General features: G+C 40.8%; 1 protein-coding gene across 1 annotated transcript in view; it reads left to right on the forward strand.

The window, feature by feature from the left end:
- The first annotated feature begins 2,857 nt into the window (after positions 1-2,857).
- LOC125453816 (uncharacterized) overlaps positions 2,858-26,857 on the forward strand; it is a 79,266-nt gene continuing 55,266 nt past the window's right edge. The window contains exons 1-3 of the mRNA XM_059647650.1: positions 2,858-3,271; positions 3,351-3,387; positions 22,955-23,003. Coding sequence (XP_059503633.1) covers positions 3,264-3,271; positions 3,351-3,387; positions 22,955-23,003 — 94 coding nt within the window. The 5' untranslated portion in view covers positions 2,858-3,263. The remainder of the gene's footprint in view (positions 3,272-3,350; positions 3,388-22,954; positions 23,004-26,857) is intronic.

The raw sequence follows: 26,857 nt of genomic DNA on the forward strand, positions 1-26,857 counted from the left end.
CTGGGAAATAGTCGCTGGCTATCAACTCTATCTATGCCTCTCATTATCTTGTATACCTCAATTAGGTCCCCTCTCCTCCTCCTTTTCTCCAATGAAAAGAGACCAAGCTCAGTCAACCTCTCTTCATAAGATAAGCCCTCCAGTCCAGGCAGCATCCTGGTAAACCTCCTCTGAACCCTCTCCAAAGCATCCACATCTTTCCTATAATACGGCGACCAGAACTGGACGCAGTATTCCAAGTGCGGTCTAACCAAAGCTTTATAGAGCTGCAACAAGATCTCACGACTCTTAAACTCAATCCCCCTGTTAATGAAAGCTTAGAAGGGAGTCATCCTTGTCTGTGAGGGACTGCTGATGATGATGATGAGTGCCACACATCATAATTGAAAGTATTCTCAGTGTGAAGACATGACATCATTTCGAAAATACTGTGTCCAGGTCACTCTTACTGATACTGTCATGGACACATGCATCGGCAGCAGGCAGGTTGGTGAGAATGAGGTCAAGTATACTTTTCCTTGTTATTAGTTCACTCATCACCTGTTGCAGACCTAGTCTTGCAAGTGTGTTGTTTAGAACTCAACCAGCTCAGTCAGACATGTTACTACTGAGCCAATCTTGGTGATGCACATTGAAGTTCCCCATCCAGAGTACATTCTGTGCCCTTGCCAACCTCAGCGCTTCCTCCAAGTAATGTTCAATATGGAGAAGTACTGATTCACCTGTTGAAGTGGAGGTGCAGATGGGCAGTATGTGTAATCAGCAGGCCATTTCATACCCATATTTGAACTGGTGTCATGAGACTTCATGGAGTTGGAATCATTATTAGAATCTTAGGACGTCTGCCTCCTGATTGTGTACCAGTGTGCCATCACCTCTGCTGGGTCTGTTCTGCTCACTGTGCAGAACATAACCAATGATGATGATGTGGTGCCTAGACATTGTTTGTAAAGCATTGTTCCATGAATATGATTATGCCAGGCTAAGCTTGACTATTCTGTTAGACAGCTTTCCGAAATTTGATACCCATCCCATATGTTAGTAAGTACGTCTTTGCAGGGGCAATGGGGCTGCTTTTGCCAGTCATTTCTGGTGCCTTAGTTGATGTCAGGTGGTCCACTTGATTTCATTCCTTTCTTTAGACTTTGTAGTAGTTGATACAACTGAGAGACTTGCTCAGCCATTTCAGAGGGTAATTAAATGTGAACCACATCACTGTCAGTCAGGAATCACATGTAGGGTGGAGGTTTCCTTCCCTAAAGGACATTAGTGAATCAGATGGGTTTTTGAGCAATTTACAGTGGTCAGGGTTCAAATTGTGAGGGAAAACTACATATGTGTATTCTTTTCAAAATGGAAAGGGCTCAAATGAGAGGTGATCTTATGACAGTGTGTCATGTAGTTAAGGATATATGTAGTAAAATAGATGGGTTGTATTATTTGTGACTTTGGCTGAAACCATTTCAATTGTCTGCCCTAAGTAGAAATCTGATTGAAGATAAATAAACAGGGATTTTCCAGAAAGATGGAAAAGGGTTTGAGGGACAACATCACTTTAGGAACACGGAGAATGGAGCTGGATGTAGCAGGCAATGGAAAGTATTGGAAAGGTTTGGGTCAGTGAGCAAGAAGGGCAACAGCAGAGGCAACTGAATAGATTGTGACAATAGATACTAATTTTGGTGACAAACAAGTGTATTAGCACCTTTTACTTGTTCCAAGTGAGGACTGAGGAATTATAAAATCTAAGAGGAGGAGCAAGCAATTAAGCTTCTTGAGCCTACCCCACCATTTGATAATATCATGATTGAAGTTTAATAAGATATGTGATATAATGGAAAAGAAATTGTGCTGATATCTTTGCTTTCAGAACAGTCCTAGTGAGTGACTTCGCTGGAGAAGGGTGAAATTCAATAATGCTTAATGTCTTTTGACTAATTCTGATGATAGTTGGCTAAAAAATGCTGTTCGTCAGATATAATTGCTCTTTCAGTTAGAAAGAAAAAAAAAGGAGCAGACCAGAGTGATCAATTTTGTGAGGAGAGAATAACAGTTGTACTTGAGATTAGGTCTATGAATAGCAAAGATGGAGAAGGATTTCAACAGCTGCAGAATTGCCAAAAAGACCAATGGCTAGGCAACTGGGAAACTGAAAGTGGAGTGATAGGTGATTTAGAGTAATGATTTACCAAGATTAGTATGCAGAAGGAATTTGGGAAATAGAAGGATGTGAGCTGTGAAGATGCAAATAAGTAGTTGAATATAACCTCATCAGTGCTGAGATAAAGAGAGCTGCGGGGCCACCTGATACTTGGGTGTATTCTTTACCTCCGTTCCTCAAACTCTCCATTGAGCAATTCCTCATCCTTGGGTAATTACAATTTCTGATTCACTCATTTGCCCTGTAACTGACCTCATGCGCACACCCCACCACACCACATTCCTCTTCCCCGTTGAACTTTCATTTCAATTGGACACACCTATCTATATTCACGAGCAGAAAACAAAACAAGTATGGATGCTGAAGATCTGAAAGAAAAGCAGAAATTGCTGGGGAAACTCAGCGGGTCTGACAGCATCAGTGGAAAGAACCCACAGCTAATATTTCGTCTCGAATCCTTCAGTTTCTCTAGCAATTTCTGTTTTTGTTTACATTCATTGTATCTTTTACATGCATGGCACCTATTGTGTGCACGATGTAAAGGGCCTCTGAGTACCAACGGAGCAAATCATGTTTATTTGTAAAAGTAAATGGTATAAATAGATATAATATTCTGCAAACAACTAGCGTAATGATTGATGTTAATACCGTGACATTACACATTTCTGTACGCATTGTGGATGTGATTATTTGAATGGCGGCGCAGGCTAGAGAAGTTGAAAGGCCTACTCCTGACCCATGTGCTTGCACGCTGTTGTGCAAAACATAAAATGAAACCATGCAACCGGTCAATGGAAAGTAAGGGGAGTAATGTGCAGCAAGCAGGCAGCCACAGCCCTGGCTATCCTCTCGCACGCACTGGAACTTGGCCCGCAGCGGTTGCCGTGGAGACGACGCCGCGGTTACCAAGGAGAGGGGTTTTTTGTGTGTGTTCCGGGAGCCTGGGCCGGCCTCATACCGGGCGGCCGCGATTTGAAACCGGGCTCCATTGAAATGGTTTCCTGAGAAGCGACGATCGCCCGCGGTCTCTGCCGACAGTCCCGGTTCCCGCAGGGCCCACAGCACCTCCCGTCGACTGACGCGTTCGGCCACCGTGAAGGGGATGAGCAGGTGAGTGTGTGCCTCGAGAAACGGTCGGCGTTGGTCATCCTCACTGTCCCGGCGCTGACCTTGTCACTCGTTCTTTCAGGTCATGGGACATGGCGGAGAGGTCTACTTTGTCCAGGGTGAGTGCCTGATTATTTACCGCAATCGTTCGGAGTGTGAAGGGCAGGAGACTCCCTGCTTTGTAGGAAGACCAGCGTTTTAGTGTTAACTTTTTCAATAAAAATATTTGACATAAAATTTATAAAGGTACACGAAACAAGTTCAAAATTGTCATTGCATTATGTGCAGTTTTCTTTCACTCCGGTATTGGCACCCTGGAATCTCACTGTACTTAACAATTACATTTTTAGACCATGTAAAACAAGGAAAGGCCGGACTCCATCTGACTCCAGGCCCAAATGACATGAGACCACTTGGAGGAGACAGACTGACACCATGGCTCCCTGCAATACCCCGATTCCTCAACTGATATATCAGACATAAACAGCTAATATTTAAGGGTGAATTTTCACAATGGATACAAAGCTATGGGCCAGACTCCTGTGTCCGGATGAAAACTGACTTTAAATTTTCTAGTGATAATGGGAACTGCAGATGCTGGAGAATCCAAGACAATAAAATGTCAGCTTTTGTGCTCCTGAGATGCTGCTTGGCCTGCTGTGTTCATCCAGCCTCACATTTTATTATCTTACAATAAAATGTTAGGCTGGATGAACACAGCAGGTGCTGGGCCTGCTGTGTTCATCCAGCTTCACATTTTATTGTTTTAAATTTTCTAGTGAGTTAGTCCATAATTAGCATGATGACGATTTTCCCATCCAATTAAGTTTGGTCCTCCAAGCTGGGATGATTCTGTCACTTTGAAAATGTTATTTTGTACTTGCTTTTTGATGAGAGGTTGTAAAGGCAGAGGTATGCAAGTGGCTACTGGATATAGCCTAAGTCAATAGTTTAGGAGGCCTTTAGGTTTTTTTTAAAAATCAGTTATAACACTAGAAGTGGAACGGCCCGTTCTCACAGATCAGGCTGTCTAGATTTTTTTAGCTGTAGCAGTCAGAAGCTGTTAGGGTCCCAGAAGGGTTTGAGCTTCAGAAAATGATTCCTAGCTGCTGCTTTCTCTGACATCTCTCTTGATGTTGTTTCCTCCTGGATTTGAGAACTGCAGGTAAGAATATGTGTCAAACTTTACCTTTTTGCCATGGGGTATATTTATGGGATGTTACTATATTAGAACAGTTATTTAGTAATAGGTACTGTATCTATTATTTGGTTAAGTTTCCCAGTAGTTGTTGTTTTAAATTCCTCTATCTTTTGTTTGTATTTTAATTATTATGTTTAAATAAATTGTGTTTTGCTTAATGTGAAGTAGTTTGACTGTTGCATCACATCTGGAACAAGCACTCCACATCTAACTTTAAAGTAAGAAAAAGTTAAGGTCTAGGTTACCTTCTCAAAAATATTTGAGTGGAACTGGTCTGGACCAGAACAAATTGGGAGATTGTGTGGGATCGAATTCTATAATTCCAATTTGTGTCTAGGATTGTTCGACTCAAAGTTGGTGACTGGTAGGAGTTGGTGTCTTTTGGGTGTTGAATTCGGTTGGGTTCAAACAGGGTTGGCTGTGTGTAGTAATGGCTCCTTCAGTCACATAGAGTTTTCTGTGGGTGGAAGAACTGACTATGGGAGTTTTACAAAAAGTGAGCAAGGCAACGTTGTTGGAATTGGAAGACAGGCTGGAGCCTGGGTTGCCTTTTTCTGTGAGAAAAGGGAAAGTAATTACAGCAATAGCTTGCCCCTTAAATTTGCTGGAAATGCCATTGGAATCTTTGAAAATGGCTAGAATTCAATTGAGATGAGGCAGCTTGAACATGAAAAGGAAATTAAGCAGTTTGAATTATGATTAAAAGCAGAAGAAAGAGAAAAGGAAAGAATAGCCCTGGCAGAATAAAAAGAAAATGAAAGCATGGCCCTCGTAGAAGAAAAGCAAAAAGAGAGAGGGAGTTTGAACTTCGGAAGTTGGCAATTAGACAGGAAAGCTGACTAAAAAGGGCAGAGGACTTAGTTAGGAGGATTGTGATGATGAGCAAATCCACTGTAGTCAAAGGGCTGCTGGGGATCTGTTTAAATATGTCCAAGCACTGCCAGACTTTGACAAAAAGGATGTAGAAGCCTTTTTCATTTCATTTGAGAAAGTGGCCAAACAAATGAAGTGGCCGATAACCTTGTGGGTTTTGTTGATCCAAATGAAGTTGGTAGGTAGAACTAGTGAGTATTTGCATCACTATCAGAGGAGGTATCTGGGGAGTATGAGGAGTTAAAGAAAGCCATCTTAAGTGCATATGAACTAGTGCCAGAAGCCTCCAGACAACATTTGAAGAATATAAGGAGGGACCCTGGTCAAATGTACTTTGAGTTTGAAAGGATCAAACAAAGCAATTTTGTAGTTGGATAAGGGCATTACAAATTGATCAAACATATGACACTCATAGAGAGATGAGTATTTTGGAGTTCAAAAATTCACTTCCAGAAGTAGTGAGAACTTGTGGAAAAGCAGAGAGTTAAAACTGCAGGATTAGCAGCTGAAATGGTGATGGTTATGAGTTGGTTCATAAATCAACGTTTGGTTTCTGACATCGATTTCAATTTGTGAGGGATAGAAATTGGGTAAATGAGAAATCCTCAGGTGCTAAGGGAAAAGTAGACCTCATTGAAGATGGTTTACCACAGAGTAAAAAAGAAACACATGTAGGGGGAAAGAGGATTAAAAAAATGCTCAGGTGCTTTGAATGCAGTAAAGTAGGCTACATAAAGTTGCAGTGTCAGTGGATTAGAAAGAGCTCTGGGAAGATGGATGTAAGAAACTAGGATAAACTAGTGAATTTTGTGAAAGTGGTAAAGGAAAGCATATTGGAGGTTAAAAAGCTGCATCAGAATGTGCAACCTAGTTGGAGGTTGGCAAAGAAGAAAGTGCTAGATCTTCTAAAGCCATTTACTTGTGAGAGTAAGGTTTACACGCATAGGACAGAAGCAGCAGATAAAAAAATTACAATTTTTAGAGCTGTGGGAGCATGTTAGTCTTTAATATTGAGATGAGGAGATATGTCATTCAGATGAACTGTTGCCAGAAAAAGTGGTGATATGTGGAAATCTGTGAGTGAAAAGTTCTCCGTTACGTAAATTGAGGATGGCCTATCTGATGTAAAGTGTAGAAGTGGTGGTAGAAGTACTGGATGAACTGTCGGCGCCAGGAATACAATTTGTCTTTGGTAATGATGCGGCTGGATCACAGGTAGGAGTGCTGCCTACTATGGTTGAAAAGCCAGTGGAAAATCAGGCAACTGAGGTATTTGAGAAAGTTTGTCCTGGGATGTTTCCTGACTGTATGATAACAAGGGTCACAAAGCCTCTGGTTGAAGCAGGAGGAGACATCAAAGAATACAGATAAGGAAGGTGATGTAGAATTATCAGAGACAACCATATTTGATCAAATAGTTGAGTCAAAACAAGAACAGTGAATATTTTTAGTTCAGAAACATTAACTACAGTTACAACAGCAAGGTGAAAAACTGAAGCAATTTTATCAAAAAGCGTACACAGAAGAAGGATCTGAGTGTATTCCAGAACGTTACTATCACAGAAATGATGTCTTGATGAGTAAATGGAGACAATCACATATTCAGGTGGATGAGAAATGGGCAGAAGTTCATCAAGTTGTATTACCGGTGGGTTGTAGAATGGAAGTATTGCAGTTGACACATGATTTTCCAGTAGGAGGTCATTTGGGAGTGAGGAAAACTCAGGCCGAAATACAAAAGCATTTTTATTGGCCAGCACTGCATAATGTTGTAGTTCAATTTTCAGACATGTTAAATGTGTCAGGTAATTGGAAAACGTCAGGCAGTGATTAAATCAGCACCCTTTAATATCTATTCCTGCATTTGAGAACCCTTTCATAAGGGTCTTAATTGACTACTTAGGACCGCTACCTAAAACAAAAAGTAAGAATCAGTATTTGTTGACGATGATGGATGCATCCAGTAGGTTTCTCGAGGCTATTCTATTGTGCAATATCATTGCCAAAAGGATTGTAGAAGAGTTTCTCAAATTTTTCACTAGATACGGGCTAGCCATAGAGATACAGTCAGGTCAAAGGTCAAATTTTACATCAAAATTATTCAGTGAAGTTATGGGTGCGTAAGAATAACACAGTTCAAATCTATGGCGTATCATCCAGAATCACAGGGAGCATTTGAACGGTAGCATCAAACTTTATCTTTTGTGACACCGAATGGATTATACCAATTTAAAATCATGCCATTTGGTATGAAAAATGTGCCAGCCACCGAAGACTAACCAATAAAGTCATTTCAGGATTACCCAACTGAGTGGTGTACATCAACAAACTAGTGATTCCTAGTCACCCCTGGAAGAAATATTTGCAGCATTTATCAGAAATATTTGATTGACTTTGGAAGACAAGCTCAGTGATAAACCTGGTTAAGAGTGAATTTGCAAAAGCCCGAGTCACATTCCTGGGCCATGTTATTGGACATGAGCAGATGGTCCCATGGAATGCAAAAACAAAGGTTATTGGTGAGTTTCCCATACCATCGATGAAGAGAGCAGTGCTACAATTCCTGGGATTGAGGTGGGTTTTAAGGGAAGTTTGTGCCAAATTATAGCAGTGTAGTTACTCCACTGACTGACTGAATGAAGAAGTGCAGAAAATTTCAGTGGATGGTGGACTATCAAAAGGCATTTGACAGCCTGAAAGCTGTGTTAACCACTGCCCCAGTATTAGCCACACCTAATTATGCAAAGCCATTCAAGGGTGGCTAACAATGTAAGTGATATTGATGTCAGTGATGTACTCTTACAAGAAGATGACGAGAAGATAGAAAGACCTATTGGGTATTTTTCCAGAAAGTTGAACACACTTCAGCATAAATATTCCACAGGTGAGAAGGAAACCTTGAGCTTGGTGTTGGCTTAACAATATTTCAACATTTATATTGTCAGTAACTTACCTGAGACAATTGTACATACTGATCATAACCTATTAAAGTTTTTGGAGAAATTTAAGGACAAAAATTCTAGACTGTTTAGATGAAGCTTATTATTGCAGCCATTTAATTTGAAAATTTTCCACGTGGCAGGACGATAAAATGTAATTGTTGATGCATTGTCGCAACTTGAATGAAGAAAGAATGAGGCGTTTGGTGGCAGGAGTAAATGGACTGAAATAGAATGTAGTAGTGAATGTTTGCATGATTAGAGGCAATGTATATGTATTGTTGTGTACTAATTGAGTAAGACTAAGAGTTTTTAAATGTAGCCATCTTTGTATATTGATGGCTATTTTTTAGGGGGGTTGCTACCACTTTAAAAAGGTTATTTTGTCCTGGGTTTTTTTTTTAGAAGAGAAGTTGTGTAGGCAGAAGTATACAAGTGGCTACTGGAGACAGCCTGAATCAATAGTTTAGGAGGCTTTTTAAGTTTTGTTTTTAAAAACAGTTGTAACAGTGGAAGTAGAATGGCCGATCCTCACAGATCAGGCTTTCTAGTTTGTTTAGCTGTAGCATTCAGAAGCTTTTTGGGTCCCAGAAGGGTTGGAGCTTCAGAAAATGATTCCTAGCTGCTGCTTTCTCTGAAATCTCTCTTGAGGCTGTTTCTTCCTATATTTGAGAATTGCAGGTAAGGATTTGTGTCTGAATTTACCTTTTTTGCCAAGGGATGTGTTTACGAGATGTCACTATATTGGAACAGTTATTTAGTAATAGGTACTGCATTAATTATTTGGTTAAGTTTTCCAATAATTGTTATAGAGTCATATAGAATGGAAGCAGACCCTTTGGTGCAACTAGTCCATGCCGAATGCAGTCGCTAACTATAGTAGTCCCATCTACCTGCTCTTGGCCTATATACGTCCAAACATTTCCTATTCATATGTCCATCCAAAGGTCTTTTAAATGTTGTAATTGTACCCGCATCCAGACTTCATCAGGAAGTTCATTCATTCCATGCACAAACCACCCTATGCATGAAAAATTTGCCTCTTACGTCTTTTTTTATATATCTCTCCTGTCACCTTAAAAATGTGCCCCCATCAACTCTATACGTCTCATTTTGCAACATCTATTAGGTCACCTCTCAACCTCCTACACTCCTGCGGAAACATGTCCCAGCCTATTCTGCCTTTTCTCAAACCTTTCCATACCCTGGTAAATCTCTTCTGATCCCTCTCCAGCTTGATAATATCCTTCCTATAACTGGGTGACCAGAACTGGACATAGTTTTCCAAAAGTGGCAAAAGTACGACCTCAACATAAAGTCCCAGCTGCTATACTCAAAGGACTGAGCAATGAAGGCAAGTGTGCCAAACACCTTTTTAACCATCCTGTCTCTACATGATGCAAACTTTAAAGAATTATATACCTGCACCCCTAGGTCCCTCTGTTCTACAACACTACACAAGGCCCTTACCATTAATTGTATAAGCTATACCCTTTGTTTGTTGTACCAAAATGCAATATCTTGCATTTATCCAGGTTGAACTCCATCTACCATTTTTCAGCATACTGACTCATTTGATCAAGATTCCTTTGTAATCTTAGAAAACCTTCTTCACAGTCCACAATGCCACCAATTCTGGTGTCATCCACAAACTCACTAACCATGCCTTCTGTATTCTCATTATTCTAAATGGCTGTTTCTTTTGTTTGTATTTTAATCATGGTGTTTAAATACATCATGTTTTGCTTAACGGGGAGTAGTTTAACCAGTCAGATCACTTCTGGAACATATGCTTCACATCTATTTTTAAAATAAGAAAATGTTACAGTCTAGGCTAGTCAGCGTATAAAGGGTTTAGAAGGGGTAAACTCATTGAAATGTATTCAGGAGAGCTTTTTATATTAAAATGTGAAAGGTCAAGTAAGGGATAGCATGGTGCTGGATCTAATTCTGGAGACTGAAGCCAGACAGGTGTTCGAGGTGGCAGTGGGGAAGATTTTTTAGTGATAGCAGCCATAAACACTGTATGTTTTAAGTTTGTTATGGAAAAGGACCAAGATGGTCTGCAAAAACAGAGTTGGATTCGGGGAAAGCAGATTTTATTAAAATAAGGCAGGTCTGGGAGCAGTGACTAATGGGTAAATCTAGAGCAGATCAGTGGGTGCAATGAAAAAGGAATTGGGGAGAGTATAGGTCCAGCATATTCCCTTTAGAGTGAAATGTAGGAGCGACGAGCTCACTGACCCTGGATATCTAGGAATATTCAGGATTAGATAAGAAGGAAAAGGAAGACTTTTAACAGGTACTCGTGGAGCAAATCAATCGAGGCCTTGGTGGAGTATAGAAAGTGCAGGGCGTACCTTAAGAAAGCAATTAGGAGAGCACGGATGGAGCGTGAAGAGCAGGTAATATTGTGGAGAATCTCAAGATATTCCATCAGTAAATCAAGGAGAAGAGGATTACCGGGGAAAGAGTAGATCTCATTAGATACTGAGGAGGCAATCTGTGCATGAAACCAGTAGGCATTGGTAGGGTGTGAAGAGTATTTCATATCTGTGTTCATTTTGGAGAAAGAAAATGTAGGTACATATTTTGGGAAGAGAGACTGAGTTTTATATGGGGATTGAGGAGCTATTGGAGATTATGACTGGTTTAAAAGTGGACAGATCCTCAAGGCAAGATGAGTTCTAACCCAAGCTGTTGTGTGAAGTGATGGACAAAATTACAGGGGCTCTGATTCAATTTCTTAATTCCTTTCTGGTCTCAGGGAGTTGGCAGAGGAAGAGAGGATAACTAATGTGGTACCACTTTTCAAGAAAGCTGGTTGAGCTCAGTCAGCGAATAGCAGAATCGGTGTGTGTCTCAGCAGTGATATGAAGCTATATTGGAGAAAATTCTGAAAGATAGAATTAATTTCCACTTGGCAAAGTTTGATGTGGGATTTTCAGCATGGCTTTGTCAGAGGGAAGTCATGCCTGACAAATTTGATTGAATTTTTTAGAGAATGTGACCAGGTGTGTAGATGAGTGTAGTGCATTTAATGTAGTTTATTTCATTTCAGCAAAGCCTTTGAGAGGGTCCCATATGGGAGCCAGATATAGTGGTTAAAAGGACATGGGATCCAGGGCAGTTTGGCAAGTTGGATGCAAAACGGCTTAGTGGTAGGAGACAAAGTGTGATGGTGCTCATGTGACTAGAGGCCAATGTTCAATGGCATTCCACAGGAATCAGTGTTAGTCCCCTTTTATTGTTTGTGATTTTTTTTAGAAAAGAAGATAATGTGGGGCAATGACATGTAAGTTTGCAGATGACACATAGATTGGCTGAGTGGTTGACAGTCAGGGATAAGATCTTAGGTTGCTGGAAGACACGGAAGGATTCATCAGATGGACAGGTCAGTGGCAGATGGAATTTAACCCTGAGAGGTGATGCACGTTAGGAGAAGTAACAAGGCAAGGGTGTATTCAGTGAATAGCAACGCACTATGAAGCTCAGAGGAACAGAGGGATCATGGGGTGCTTTTCCACAGATCCTTAAAAATGGCAGCACAGGTTAATGTGGTAGTTTAAGAATGCATATGGGGCAAGTGTCTTTTTCAGTATTGGCGTAGAATATAAGAGCAGGGAGGTTATGTTGAAGCTATTGGTTAGGCCACTGCTTGAGTGCTGTTTCTATTTCTGGTCACTGCACTGTGGGAATGATGTGTTTACACTGGAGGATGTGCAGAAGAGATTCACTGGGGCATTGTCTGGGATGAAGTAGCTTAGTTTTGAAGACAGGCTGGACAATCTTGGGTTGTTTACTTTAGAGCAGAGAAGGCTGAGAGTGGACCAAATTGGGGTGTATAAGATTGAGGGTCACAGACAGGGTAGATAGCAAGCAGCTTTTCCTCTTTGTTAAAGGGTCAACAACAAGGCGGCATAATTGTAAGGTGAAAGTAAGTTTACAGGGAATTTGAGGAAAAGTAATTTTCATCCAGAGGGTGGTGGGAAATTGGAATGCACTATCTGGGGGAGTAGTTGAGGTGGGAAACCTCACAATCTTTAAAAAGTACTTGGATGAGCGCTTGAAATGTCATAAAATTCAAGGCTATGGGCCAAATGCTGGAAAATGGGGCTTGTGTGGCTGTAGAATCATTTTGTCAATGCAGACTTGATTTGCTAAAGAGCCTTTTTTGTATTGTATGTTTCCATGATTTTATGATTCTGTGAGATTTGACCTCCAATGTCCACAAAATTCCTTTGTTCCAGGTATGACTCCAAGCAGCAGAGAGTTTCCCACCAGGTTCCCTTTGGGTCCAGTTTTGCTTGGGCTCGTTGACACCCACTTGGTCAAATGTAGCCTGATGTCAAAGGCAGTTATTCTCGCTTAATCTCTGGAATTCAGCTATTTCGTACATTTTTCGAACCAAGGCTGTGATGAGCCGAGTGGAACCCAAACTGAACGTTCGTGAGGTTGTTTTTGAGAAGGTGCATCCGATGCTGTTGATGGCACCTTCCGTCATTACTGACTTTCATGAGTAGATGGATCAGGTGGTAATTGGATGGGTTAGATTTGTGCTTCATGTGGGAATAATGGGAGTTAATTTCAATCAGCAGGAAAATTGGTCCATGGATGAACATGAAAAAGATGGTCAAGCAATGGGAATGCTGAAATGAGAATTTCACAATTTGGGAATATTGATGAGGTGTTATGGGCACTTGTGAGCTTTGGGAGATGAGCCTGTATGTTTTCAAAAAAGGCAGAGGGGCAGTATGTGATCTGGAAATGTTATGGTGAACTGTAGAACTGTGGTCTACAGGTCTTTGATTTATAGGATAGGTATCAAGACTGGAATATTTTAGGATGGGATATGGCAAAAATATGCTGGATAGCATTCAGGGGATCAGGCATAGAAATTATTTGCGATGCATGGGTGCATTTGGAGGGAAGGTTTAAGATCTGCTTGCACTGAGTGGAGGGCAGAATGTGTACCACCATGAGGCCAAATCTACCAGTTAGAAGGTGATGTCCTATGAGGATGTTGTCTGATTGCCCGCTGTCCTTTGCAATGTTGTCAGATGCCCCATGTCCTCCATGCTCTTAATCATCAATATTCTGGCTGTGAACTTGTACTATCAGATTGGTGTGGCCACTTTTGCCCTTTTGAAATGCAGTTGTTGGGTATTGCATGGATTTATGTGATCTTAAAGCCCTATTACAGTACTTTCTAATGAAATTTGTGCTTTAAAATCAGTAAAACAGGTCTTACAGGAAAGGCTGATGAACTCAGGGCATGTTTGGGAGCACTGGACTAGGATGTCATAGCTGTTATAGAAACTTGGTTGAAAGAAGGACAGGACTGGCAGGCCAGTGTTCTGGCTTTTAAGTACTAGAGGAATGATCCAAGGTGGAGGGGGAGTGGTATTTTTGATTAAGGAAAACATTACTACTGTACTTAGAGGAGATATTTCTGAGGGACCATCTATTGAAGTTATATAGGTAGAACTTAGAAATAAGTAAGGGATGATCATCTTGATTAATTGTACTGTAGGCCTCCTCAACAGCCAGAGGGAAATTGAGGAGCAAATATGTAGAGAGAGCTCAGATATATGGAAGAATAACAGGGTTGTAATAGTAGGAGATTTTAATTTTCCAAACATCGACTGGGACTGCCATGGTGTGAACAGCTTGGATGGTGAGGAAATTGTTAAATGTGCTCAAAATGTAAATGTACCTACGAGAGAAGGAGCAAAGCTTGACCTTCTTTTGGGAAATAAGGCAGGGCAAGTGACTGAAGTGTTCGCATGGGAACACTTTGTGACAGGTGAGCATAGTTCTATTAGTTTTAAAATAGTTATGGAAAAGGATAATAGTATGAGATTGGAACTTTCAACAGTAAATTGGAACTTTCAACAGTTGATTGGAATAGACTGTTGATTGGGATGACTGACAAGTTGGAGGCTTTCAAGGGTATGATAATGAGAGTTCAGAGACATTATATTCCTGTTAGAATGAAGGGTAGGGCTGGCAAGATTAGGGAACAATGGATTAATAAAGATTTTGAGTTTATGGTCAAGAATAAGAAGAGCCATATATTAGATACAGTCAACTGGGGTCAAATGAATTTCTTGAAGAGTATAAAGGTTGTAGGGGCATTAAGAGGGAAATCAGGAGGGCAAAAAGCAGATATGAGATTGCCGTGGCAGAAAAGGTGAAGGATAATCCAAAGGGGTTCTACAAGTTCATTAAGAACAAAAAAGCAACTGGGAAGGGACTAGGGCCCCTCAAAGATCAACAAGGTCATCTACGTTTTGAACCTCAGGAAAAGGGAGAGATACTAAATGAGTATTTCATATCAGTTTTTACAGTCGAGAAAAAAGTGGAGCCTAGAGATCTCGGGGAAATAAATATTGATGTTTTGCAAACAGTTTATATTACAAGAGAGGAAGTGTTAGAGATTTTGGAAAACATAAAGGTGGATTAATCTCAGGGACCTGATCACGTGTATCTTAGGACATTGTAGGAAGTTAGGGAAAAAATTTTGGTGTTCCTAGCAGAGATATTTGTATCATCTATAATTACGGGTGAGGTGCCGGAGGACTGGAGGGTGGCTAATGTTGTGCCTTTATTTAAGAAAGGTTGGGAACTATAGACCTGAGAGTCTGACATCAGTGATGGATAAATTGTTGGAGGGGATTCTGAAAGATAGGATTGACAAGCATTTAATGAGGCATGGATTAATTTAGGATAGTCAGCATGGTGAGGGACCAAAAGGGGAATTGAGATTTTGGACTATTTTGGGCAAGCAGGAATTTGGAAACTTTGGGGCAGATCAGATGCTAAGATTGGGAAATACAACAATGCAGTTTTGAACTAAAATCACAAATGCTAACAAATAGCAATGGCATATTGGAAATTCCACAGACTGCTAAGTGGCAGAGGTTAATGAATTGCATTTAGGTCTGGTTCACTATCAGTGATAATGGGAGCTGCAGATGCTGTAGAATCCAAGATAACAAAGTGTGGAGCTGGATGAACACAGCAGGCCAAGCAGTATCTCAGGAGCACAAAAGCTCCTGAGATGCTGCTTGGCCTGCTGTGTTCATCCAGCTCCACACTTTGTTATTTCTGGTTCACTATCACCTTCGTTGTGGCAGAGGTAATAAAAGTGGTTGTTGAGCCAAGAAATAAGGTGTAGTCGTAAAATATTGTTTTAAAGTTTTGAATTTACTTTGCTTTGCAGGCCTGCTGGGTTAAGAATGCAGGGAGAGAGCAACTGTAGAACAGAGTGGGAAAGAGGTTCAGTGGACCACACTGACAGTGAGTCACATGGTACAAATCAGACAAAAAGGCAAGTATAAGAAATAGGGTTAAAAGTAGCAAGTTTTAAGTTTAGAAGAGAAAGTTACAGTCACAGTGTGACGAGTGTGACTGAAATGAGTTAAGTGTCACACTTTTAAGAAATGCACGCTTAACACCAGATCTTTACCATCTATGGCATCACTTACAGGAGAAAAAATACACATATTCCACCATGGTGGCTCATTGGTTAGCACTGTGGCCTCACAGCACCAGGGACCTGGATTCGATTCCAGCCTTGGGTAACTGTCTGTGCGGAGTTTGTACACTTTCTCCGTGTTTGCGTAGATTTCCTCCGGGTGCTCCGGTTTCCTCCTACAGCCCAAAGATGTGCAGGCTAGGTGGATCGGCCATGCTAAATTGCCCATAGTGTTCAGGGGTGTGTGGGTTATAGGTGAAGGGGTCTGGGTGGGATGCTTCAAGGGGTGATGTAGACTGGTTGGGCTGAAGGGCCTGTTCCCACACTGTAGGAAATCTAATCTAATCACCCCCTCCCCACACCCCATAACCAAGTACTCAAAACTTCCGTGGTGGACTTGGTTGTGCCTCCTGTACAGAACTGAACATATATCTCAGAGCACTGAGCTAAGAAAGAAACCTTGAGTTTGTGATGATAGTTCAAGCTGATTTTTATTCTGTCTGTTTGGTGGAAATAGTACAGGCAGGTGTTTAAAATGATGTTTGGGTAATTTCGGTTGCTGCATTTGTTACATGTTCATGCTTGCTACCATTTTTTGGGTAGCGTTTGGAACTGTTGACGAGAGGCAAGTGGGATGCTTATTAATTGTTAAATATTGTCTGAGGATGGTACTTGAAAGCAACTGCGATTTTAACTACTGATCACATCACTGATGCTTAGTGCTAGAGTTGCCACTAAAAGCTGGTTGTAAGCAGGATCATGAGCAGCAGCGACCCATTAAATTAAATGTTTTGAGTCTTTCCTATTCTAATCTGAGCCAGAAGGAGCAGTGTTCTTCTATGTCCCACAAGGACATTGCTTTCCCCTCCCAATTGTCCATTCCATCACTGATCTTTGGCAGCAATATTGGCTCATAATTCTGTTACAGCTAGCCTTCACGGTGTTCCCTTCCTATTTAGCGGGCAGTTAGTGTTTAATTGTTTACATGAAATCTGCGTAGTAACTGAATGGTTTTGGTTTATCATCCACCTTGGACCTCACATGATACAGCTTTGACTAGAGTTAAATTTACAATAATTTGTACAATAATTTTAAAGATATTTGGATAGATTGCACTTTTAAAAATGATGGATGGGATCTGATTCTGGAATACCCCACCTGCTTCCGCACTCATTGGAGCAGAAGAAGAGTTTAGACAATGAAATCTCACCCCACATTCCTGACTGGCCAATTCCATTTCAGGAATAAGCATCTTCCAGTCACATGCAATTACAATGGTTGAGCCAGTTCTCAAAAAAATCCTGACTCACAATCTTCTCAGAGGCATATGAGCCATAGTCAGGTGTGAAAATCTTTTGGAAGATAATTTCAAAAGGTCTTACCCATGCCCCACTCACTCCCAGTGACTCCCATTTTTTCCATGCCAGTCCATGACCCTGACGTATCCAAATTACTTCTCATACCCTACATGCTATCCTTTTGCTTCCAACCACTCCAAACCGCCCCTCATACCCTCAACTCAAAGCAAATCTTTGCCAGTTCATCTAGTTTAAACTCTGTGCAGAACCAATTAACCGTTAGAAACACTGTTATATGTGGTTAATACAGTGTGGAGCTGGAGGAACACAGTAGGTTAGCAGCATCAGAGGAGCAGGAAAGTCAACGTTTTGTGTTGGGACTCTTCATCAGTACTGGGAAGGGGGAAACAACCTGGGAAATAGAAGGAGGAAGGGTGGGGCTGGGGGAAGGTAGGTGGGATGGTGATAGGTGGATGCGGGTAGGGGTTAGTGGGGATTGGTCAGTGGGAAAGTTGGGGCAGATAGGTGCGGAAAAAAGATGGACAGGTTGTGTGATGTCAAGGAGGTCGGGGTGAGAGAGAGGGTTGGACATAGGATGAGGCCGGGGATGGGGAGATTTTGAAACTGGTGAATTCTACATTGAGGTCATCAGGCTGTCGGCTCCTGAGGTGGAATATGAGGTGTTGTTCTAACAGTTTGCGTGGCATTATTGTGACACTAAAGGAGTCTCAGGATGGTTGCCAATCATTTTAACTCCCCTTCCCACTTCCTTGATGACAGTTCTTGCCATCTCTGAGTGTTAAGTGTAGTAATGATATTAAAAAGTAGCTACTCCTAACTTGCTTTGAAAAAAATTCAGCTGTGATCTTATAAATATCTCAATCAATTAGTTTTTCAAATATTAAAACAGAAATTCTGTCTCTCTGGTAGTCTTTTGAAAACCAGTGTTACAACTCACAGAGGTAATGGACTGGAAATTGAGCCCACTATTCCTGGAGTCGTCACAAAAGTTAAAGGTTCTTTATAAAGTGTGCATACTTCCCTGTTGTATCTGCATTTCAGACCCAGGTTAATAGAAAGCATAGATCATCAAACAGGAATTACTATTATTAGCTCTCGCTACAGGCTCCCAAGCTTTAGCGTTTAACATTATTCATAAAAACTCTATTCCCTTTATAACCTCCCCCTTATACACACACAGACAGGGAAAATATGTTATTAGGCAGAAGGGAAAACCTGAAAAGACAACTTCAATAGTCCTTGTTCCAGGTGCTGTGACTGAGATGATCCTTCTGATTCTTTATCTGGCTATCACATTGTTTCACTTGTCTTTCTCTTATGCTTCCACTGGTTGGTAAGAGACGCAAGGTGGCTGGTTCACTTTTCTTCGACGTAACAGTTTAAAATCTACAGTTTACAACAGTGGCAGGAAACTGGATTTCTTCAGGATCAAAGTTAGTTTTGACTTCAAAGAGCAGAGCTGGAGAAGAACTGAATACTTCTGTCATTAATTTGTTCTCAGTTCTAAGCTGTTCAGTCACTTTAGGATCGACATTATAGTTGTTGGCAGGTAAAAGATCTCTGGCACAAATTAACCAGTTACTAAACCACAGACCAATCAACTTCTTATTGCCAACAGAGTTGCACCTGTATATCCCCTTCGCTCCAAATCGTCTTCAACTCAAACTTCAATTACCATTTTTTCATTCATTTACTTACACAATGAATGGGATGGGTGTTAGGCCTCTTGCTTTTAAAACACACTGTAATAGAGTAATAGAACTGTACAGCAGGGAAACAGATCCTTGGTCCAACTTGCCCACACCAACCAGATATCCTAAATTAATCTCGTGCCATTTGCCAGCATTTGGCCTATATCCCTCTAAACCTTCCAATTCATATACCCAACCAGATACCTTTTAAATGTTATAATTGTACCAGCCTCCACCACTTCCTCTGGCAGCTCATTCCATACATGCACCACCCTCTGTGTGAAAAAGTTGCTACTTAGGTCCCTTTTAAATCTTGCCCCTCTCACTTTAAACCTATGCCCTGAAGTTTTGGACTTCCCCACTAACATTGTCTTTCTCCTACCTTCGACTCAGTTCTGCATCCAAATGGCTAGTTCTCCCTGTATTCCATGTCATCTAACCTTACTGGCCACTCTTCCATGAGGAACGTTGTCGAACCCCGTACAGAAGTCAACATAGATCATGTCCACCACTCTGCCCTCATCAATCCTCTTCATTACTTTTGCAGAAATCTCATTCAAGTTGCTGAGACATTATTTCCCATGCACAATGCTATTTTGATTGACCCTAATCAGTCCTTGCCTTTCCAAATAGTGCACATCGTGTACCTCAGGATTCCCTCCAACAGCTCACCCACCATTGATGTCAGGCTCAGCCATTTATAGTTCCCTGGCTTTTCCTTACCACCTTTCTTAAATAGTGGCACCATGTTAGCCAACCTCCACATAACAGCCAGCTTTTCAAATATTGGCTTTAAAACAGCTTTCCTTAATTCAGTCCACGGTAAATCACAAAAATAAAAAGACACGATCCTTATACCAGGATGACACTTGATCATAGCATGAGCCAACATGTGGAGTCTTTTGACATGTTGACATGGGAGACTGTTGTTCTACAGCTTACCAGAAGTTGTGGCTGACCAGAACACACTCCTCAACATTCCTCCTGCTTTAGGTATATCAGAAGGATTTACAGTTTCACCTCACCCTATTTGGAAAAATTATGGACACTCCTCCCATGTCTATAATGTTCGAAGGTTGGACTTGAACCCACAGCTTCTGGCCCAGAAACATGGACACTACCATTGCATAAAGTGATCGCTCATGGACAGAAACCTTTAGTGGTTGACACTTCATTGTCTAGTGTAAGTAAATGTTCACTAGTAACAAAATAATTCTTAGAGGAAAAGCTTGCAAAGTTGTCTATCAAAGTTTTCCCTTCTGTGTATCTTGTTTCAGTAAAGCAAAGCCAGAATGGAAATCTGGGCTCTCATCTGAGTTTCATGTGGGTGTGTGAGAGTAATTTCAAAGCACTGAGATGTGAAAGACACTTTCAGTTTATTAAGACAGCAAAAAAAGTTACAATAATCATTTTAAGAATTTGCAAAGCATGTCATCAACACCCACATTCCATTAATGAATTTGAAAAAACTTATGGCTGTTGGTCAGTTCACTGCTAGGAACCCAGCATGAGCGAAGGGCACATGGGTAAGAGGTTCGCTGAGCAAAGAGAGGTGGTGTTAAGTGATAAAGGACTAGGTGGTTGCAAGAATATGAAGCTGAGACCGAAACAAACCACAGAGGACAGGAAATCCATTGCTGCTTTATTCAGTAAATGTTGGATGGTATCTAATTTATTTAATAATATCCATGGTGTTATCATCTCCACTATCAACATCCTGGGGGTAACCATGGACCGGAAACTTAACGACACTCGCCATTTCTGCATGGGAAATCCTAACTTGATTGAGCTTTATGAACAGGTAACCAAGAAGATTGATGAAGGGAAAGTGCTAGACGTTGCCTATACAGACTTCAACAAAGTGTTCGACACGGTTCAGCATGGTAAACTGGTTAATTGGGTTAGATCACATAAGATCCTGGGGCGATAACCAATTGGATACTACATTGGCTTGAAGGTAGGAAAGAATGATGCTAGAGGGTTGCTTTTCGGACTGGAGGTCTCTGACCAGCTGTGTGCCACAGGGATTGTTGCTGAGTCCATTGCTTTTCATCATCTTTATAAATTATTTGGATGTGAATATAGATGGTATAATTAGTAGCTTAGCAGATGACTCCAAAATGGTCCAGTGGACAATGAAGAAGATTATCTCAGAGTAGGATGGGACCGGGATCAGACGGGCCAATGGGCTGAAGAGTGCAGATTGAGTTTAATTTAGATAACTAAAGAGAATTGAGAATTTTTGGAACTTCTTTCATCAATGCAAGTGTAGAATATTTCATCACACTCCTCACTTGTGTGTTATAGATGGTGGATTGGTCTGGTATAGTCAGGAGGTGAGTTATTCACTGCAGGATTCCTTGCCTCTGACCCTGCTTTTGTAGCTGCAGTGGTTGTATGGCTGGTCCATTCCATTCCAATCTATGGTAACCCCCAGGAAGTTATCGTGGAGGTTTCATTGAACGTAATGTCATTGACTGTCAAGGGGCACAGGTTACATTCTCTCTTGTTGGAGGTGGTCATTTCCTGGCACTTGTGTGACACAAATGTTATTTGCTTTTAGTCAGCCCAAGCCTGCTGTGTTCCTCCAGCTTCACACTATTGACTCTGACTCCAGCATCTGCAGTTCTTGCTATCTCCACAGTCCATATGCCATTGGGTGTCAACTGGTTATCTAGTTGAAGAGTAACCCAGTAAGTAAATAGTATTCTTGGTTACCAGCAAGACAAAGTAGCAAAAGAGTGCTTCATGGCTTCATGATACCAATTTGAGCCATTGCTGCACTGGCTACTCATCGCTCCAAAATTACTTCCTCCTCATGGGATACCTGAGGGTGCTCATGCACTGACTGGAGAGGCTCTGTTCTCAAACTAGACTAGATCTCCGTCACATAAAAACCAATAGAACTGCAGATGCTGTAAATCAGGAACATAAACAGAAGTTGCTGGAAAAGCTCAGCAGGTTTGGCAGCATCTGTGAAGGAAAAATGAGTTAACGTTTCGGGTCCGGTGACCGGTCCAGTTCTGAGGAAGGCTCACTGGACCCCAAATGTTAATTCTGTTTTTTCCTTCAAAGATGCCGCCAGACCTGCTGAGTTTTTTCAGCAACTTCTGTAGATCTCCCTCACTGTCAGTTGTCTGTCTGTACACCATTTGAGTGCTTTGAGTGGAAAATTTGACAACTATGTAAGGTAGTTAATTGCTTTCTGTATGTTAAGCAAATAATAAAACAAATCATTTTGACGTTACAAGAATATTTTCATTGGTAAGTATACTTGGCTGTTTTTTGAGGTAATTTCTGCAATGACTTATGATTAATTGAAAGACATGCTATTCACAAGAATAAAATTTCTAAATCTTTCTTTACCATTCACTTTTAAGAAAGACAAAAATTATTGAGTCTTTTATTTGGAATTGGTAATTATAATTATAACTGTCCCATGTTTATTATTTCATGAAGGTGAAATGAGTTACATGAATAGTGACATATATGTCTTTTAAGCAACTGTGATATTCTTTGCTCTAATTTAAAACATTTTTTCAGGATATTATCACAAAATACCTGATAATTACTAATAGGTAATGGGTTGAATATTACATGCCCCTCTGGATGTGCTTTCAGAGGAATGGCAACAGCCCTGTTTTTAAAGTTTTAACAGTGCTGGAAACAGTGGATACTATCTTTGGAAGTTTTTCTTTGCAATTGGTAACCCTCACACTTCTCTTCCTTTCTGCCTATTATACTTCAAATCATAGCAACCCATCTCCCACAAAAACCTTCTGTATCCAAAACCAGACTCTCATGGGTGAGCCTGCAGTCTCAGTAGCACCCCCAGAACTGAACTTTAATGCTGACAGGACTGTTTGTTGGGAATCCTTAAACTTGGGTGGAGGAGGGAAGGTGGCACAAATTTATCCTCCTTGCAATATTTCACCTTCAGGACTGCAGGACAGGCTTGTCCTTGTCCTTCTGGCTTGCCACTAACTTTTCTTTCTGGGGTGACAGCAGTAAATTTCGGTTCTACTGTTGCTGGACCTGCCTTTGCTATAAATCTCTCAAGAACTGAGAGTCGAATAATCTAGTTTGCATTTCTTTACCTTTGGGACTGTCAACTTATAATTGTGCTGTTGTTTTATTTTTAATGTATTTGTGTATGCAATAATATTATTAACCTATTTAACAGAGATCATCTCTTGGACCACCAAGAAGATTGGAAGAGCTTGTTCCAGAGAGTAGGTGATGGCTTTTATTACATTTCTTAAATCAAATCTGTGGTCGGTAGTAACTAAGGAATAAATTTTGTAAAAATCAGTCATACGCAAGCCAACATTATTGTGTCATTGTAAGGCATTTCATAGGGTTGAGGGAAGGGTGAATGATACATGGTGCAACTGGGCACACAGGGTAGAGGAGGTTCCTGTAATGCAAGGTGGCTGATTGATCTATATCATTTTAAAAAGTTTAGTTTTAACATAGTGGCATATGCAGTTACTTACTTTTGGGAGAGACTTCAAAAAAAAATCCAGGTTACACAGTCCTTCCAGAACAGTTGTCTAGAACCATGACCTAATCCAGAATATATCAGAGATCAAGGGAACACTTGGAATATTAATGGAAGATTATTTGTACTGTGCTGCTTTACAAAAGGGTGTGTAAATGTTGAGAGGCAATAGCTCGAAATTAGCTTAGCAATCAGAGATTAAAAGTTTTTCTGCACTTTGGAGAAAATCTGACTTGGGTCAGAAGCAACTATAGTTTCTCTCCTAAAAAGGAGTATAGAACAGTTCAGAGAAACCACATTTATCTGAGCAGAAAAGTTTATATTGTGGCAAATTCTAACCTTGTATGTTTGGCTAGAAATCTACAAGTTATTAAAAGGTCACAGATCTAAAATCCAACTTATATGAGTATGTTTGTAAGAAGACATCATAGTTGTCAGGAAAGAACAAGGGAAAATCACTTGCATCGAACTTAAAGATTTGATATAAAGCGATTAATGTCCCCTTCTAACTCCATTTTGATACAGCCTTCTCCCTCATCTTTGATGGCCTGCATTCCCCTTAATGGGTTTTGCGTGTAAATTAATCAATTGTAAAACATGGGTGATTTACTGATGACGTTTAATAGGTTAAAAAAGTACCATGGGTGATTTGTTGTTGGTGGAGTAGTAAAGCTTTGGCTGTGTGTTAGAGCACTTATGAATATAAAAAAAACAGTAATGGGATAATGTGCCTAGATTTGGGTCTAGGCCCGAAATGTCAACTTTCCTACTCCCCTGATGCTGCCTGATCAGCTGTTTTCTTCCAGCTCCACACTGTATCGACTCTGACTTCAGCATCTTCAGTTCTGGCTATCCCCTATCTTGCAGTTCACCAACTCCTCACCCCATCCAAACTCTTTGTGAGCCCTTACAACCCTGGGTCACCTGGCAACTGTACCTGAACAGACTGACTCTGACTCTGACTCTGACCTGACCCATCCAGAACCGACATAGGAGCACCGCCCCATTCCCTTGTCAGTCTGACCACTTCCTGGACCCCACACCATACATCCCCAACTGCATTTGGCTTCACCTAATATTTCTTCTCATCCCAGGAGGAGTTGACACACTCTGACCCAACTGATACTCTTGCTACCTTCACCTTCTCACCTACCCAGTTCCTTGGACCTACCAGTTCAACCTTGAGCTGATAACCCCACCCACGCCATATTCCTCTCCAATCCCCCCACTTCTCTTCACCCCCCCCGCCCAGCCCCAACCTTCTGCTGGACCCAAAAAAGCTATGATAACCAAAGCCAGCCTATATACTGGCGTAAGTGGAATGGTAACCAGTTGATACTTAATTTAATCCTCCAACTCATTGAGAAAAAGTAATTAAGTAAGTAATGAACACTTCGAAAGTTTCTGAAAAAATTAAACTGACAACTTAATCTACCAAACCAAATTATCACGTTTCTGCCAATATTGCAAGTACTGTTGTTTTGTGCAGCATTAGTTTCAGAATTTTCATTTGTGGTGAATTGTTAAGGGTATAGTGTCATTGCTTTGGAGATTTCTAAAACTGCAACCTTCAAATAATCAAAGCATCCACCAGATTGCCGTTAATCAGTTAGATTGCCTTAATCTGCATTACCTCATCTGTGTGTGCTATAACAACCTGGATTCTGACCCTTTGGAATGTTCTTTTTCTTGCCAGTGAAAGCTATCTTCACTTATTTGTTTCCTTCCTTATCATTGTGCTGACTTTTACTGGGATTTTTTTAAAAAAAATCACTTGTGACACATGGGCTTTGCTGGTTGGCCAGTATTTATTGCCTGTCCCTAGCTGCCCTTGAACTGAGTGCTTTTCTAGGCCATTTCAGAGGGCAGTTGTAAATCAATCACAGTGCTGTGGGTCTGGAGTAACATGTTGGCCAGACAGGTGAGGATGGTAGATTTCCTTCCCTAAGGGCATAAGTGAGCCAGATGGGTTTTTCTGACAATTGGTAATGATTTCACAGTCATCAATAGATTCTTAACTCCAGATGTTTTTTCAATTGGATTCAAATTCCACCTTTTGCCTATAATCTAGCGATATTACCATTAGGCCATTGCCTCCTCTAAATACAATTTTGGCCATAAATTGTATCCCCTAATCTAGGGATAAAATGTAACGAGGTGGAATGTTGCAATGATTAATTTTATACTTATCAAGTCCTAGTCATGCAGTATGGAAACGGACCCTTCGATCCAACCAATCCATATCGACCATAATCCCATAGTGCCACCTGCCTGTGCTTGACCCATATCCCTCTAAATGTTTCTTATTCATGTACTCATCTAAATGTCTTCTAAACGTTGTAACTGTACCCATATCCATCACTTCCTATGGAAATTCATTTCACACATGAATCACTCTCCATTTTAAAAAATAATGCCCCAATTTAAAAAAAATCTTTCTCCTGTCATCTTAAAAATATGCCTCATCATCTTGAAACCCTCAACCTGGAGAAAATATACCTGCAATTCAGCATTCATATTTAAACCCTTTGTGATTTTATGAATCCCATGAGGTCACCTCTCAACTTCTTACACTCCAGTCGAAAAATGTCTCAGCCTATACAGCCTCTCCTTATAACTCAAATCTTCCATATCCGGCAACATGCTGGTAAATCTCTTTTGAACCCTTTCCAGCTGAGTAATATTCTTCCTATAACAGGGAGACCAAACTGGACACAGAACTCCAGAAGAGGCTTCATTAACATCCTGTACAACCTCAACATGATGTCCTAACTCCTATACTGAAAGTTCTGAGCAATGAAGGCATTTGTGCTTAATGAATCACTCTTTCTAAATGGGATGGAAACTACGAAGAATTATATACCTGAACCCTGAGGTCTCTCTGTTCTAAAACTCAGGACCGTACCATTAATTCTATAAGTCATGCCCTTGTTTGTTTTACCAAAATGCAATACCTCACATCTATCCAATTTAACTCCATCTGCCACTCTTCAGCCCGTTAACCCAATCAATCAAGACCTCTTTGTAATCTTAGGTAAACTTCTTCCCTTTCCGTTATGCCATCAATCTTGGTATCATCTACAAACTTACTAATCATGCCTTACTTATTCTCATCTAAATCATTTATATAAATGACAAATAAGTGGACCCAGCACTGATCGCTGTGGAACACCGCTAGTCAAGGCCTCCAGTCCAGAAAACAACCCTCCTCCATCACTCTCTGTCTACTGCTGTTAAACCAATTTTGTACCTATTTGGTAAGCTCAGCCTGAATCTCATGAACCCATTTGATGAAGTATAGAAATGGAACTAAGATTTAGACAATTCTCTATTTATTTAGAGCTACACCCATGCACCCAAAAAGCAGAATTTCAGTCTGTCTTTTAAGTTATTTATAAATTTGATCTATTTTTCCTCATCAACTGTTATTACACACCTCTGAGGCAGCTGGGACTTGAACCTACGACTCCTGGTCTAGGGGCGAGGAATCTATCTCTATACCACAAGAGACGACCCACCAGTCCATCTTTTGTAGGGATTCAAGTGAATCACCAATTAACAGCCAGCACCTGCATACAATGTGCA

Source organism: Stegostoma tigrinum, chromosome 7 (genome assembly GCF_030684315.1).
Source record: "Stegostoma tigrinum isolate sSteTig4 chromosome 7, sSteTig4.hap1, whole genome shotgun sequence".
In the NCBI taxonomy this organism is placed as follows: domain Eukaryota; kingdom Metazoa; phylum Chordata; class Chondrichthyes; order Orectolobiformes; family Stegostomatidae; genus Stegostoma; species Stegostoma tigrinum.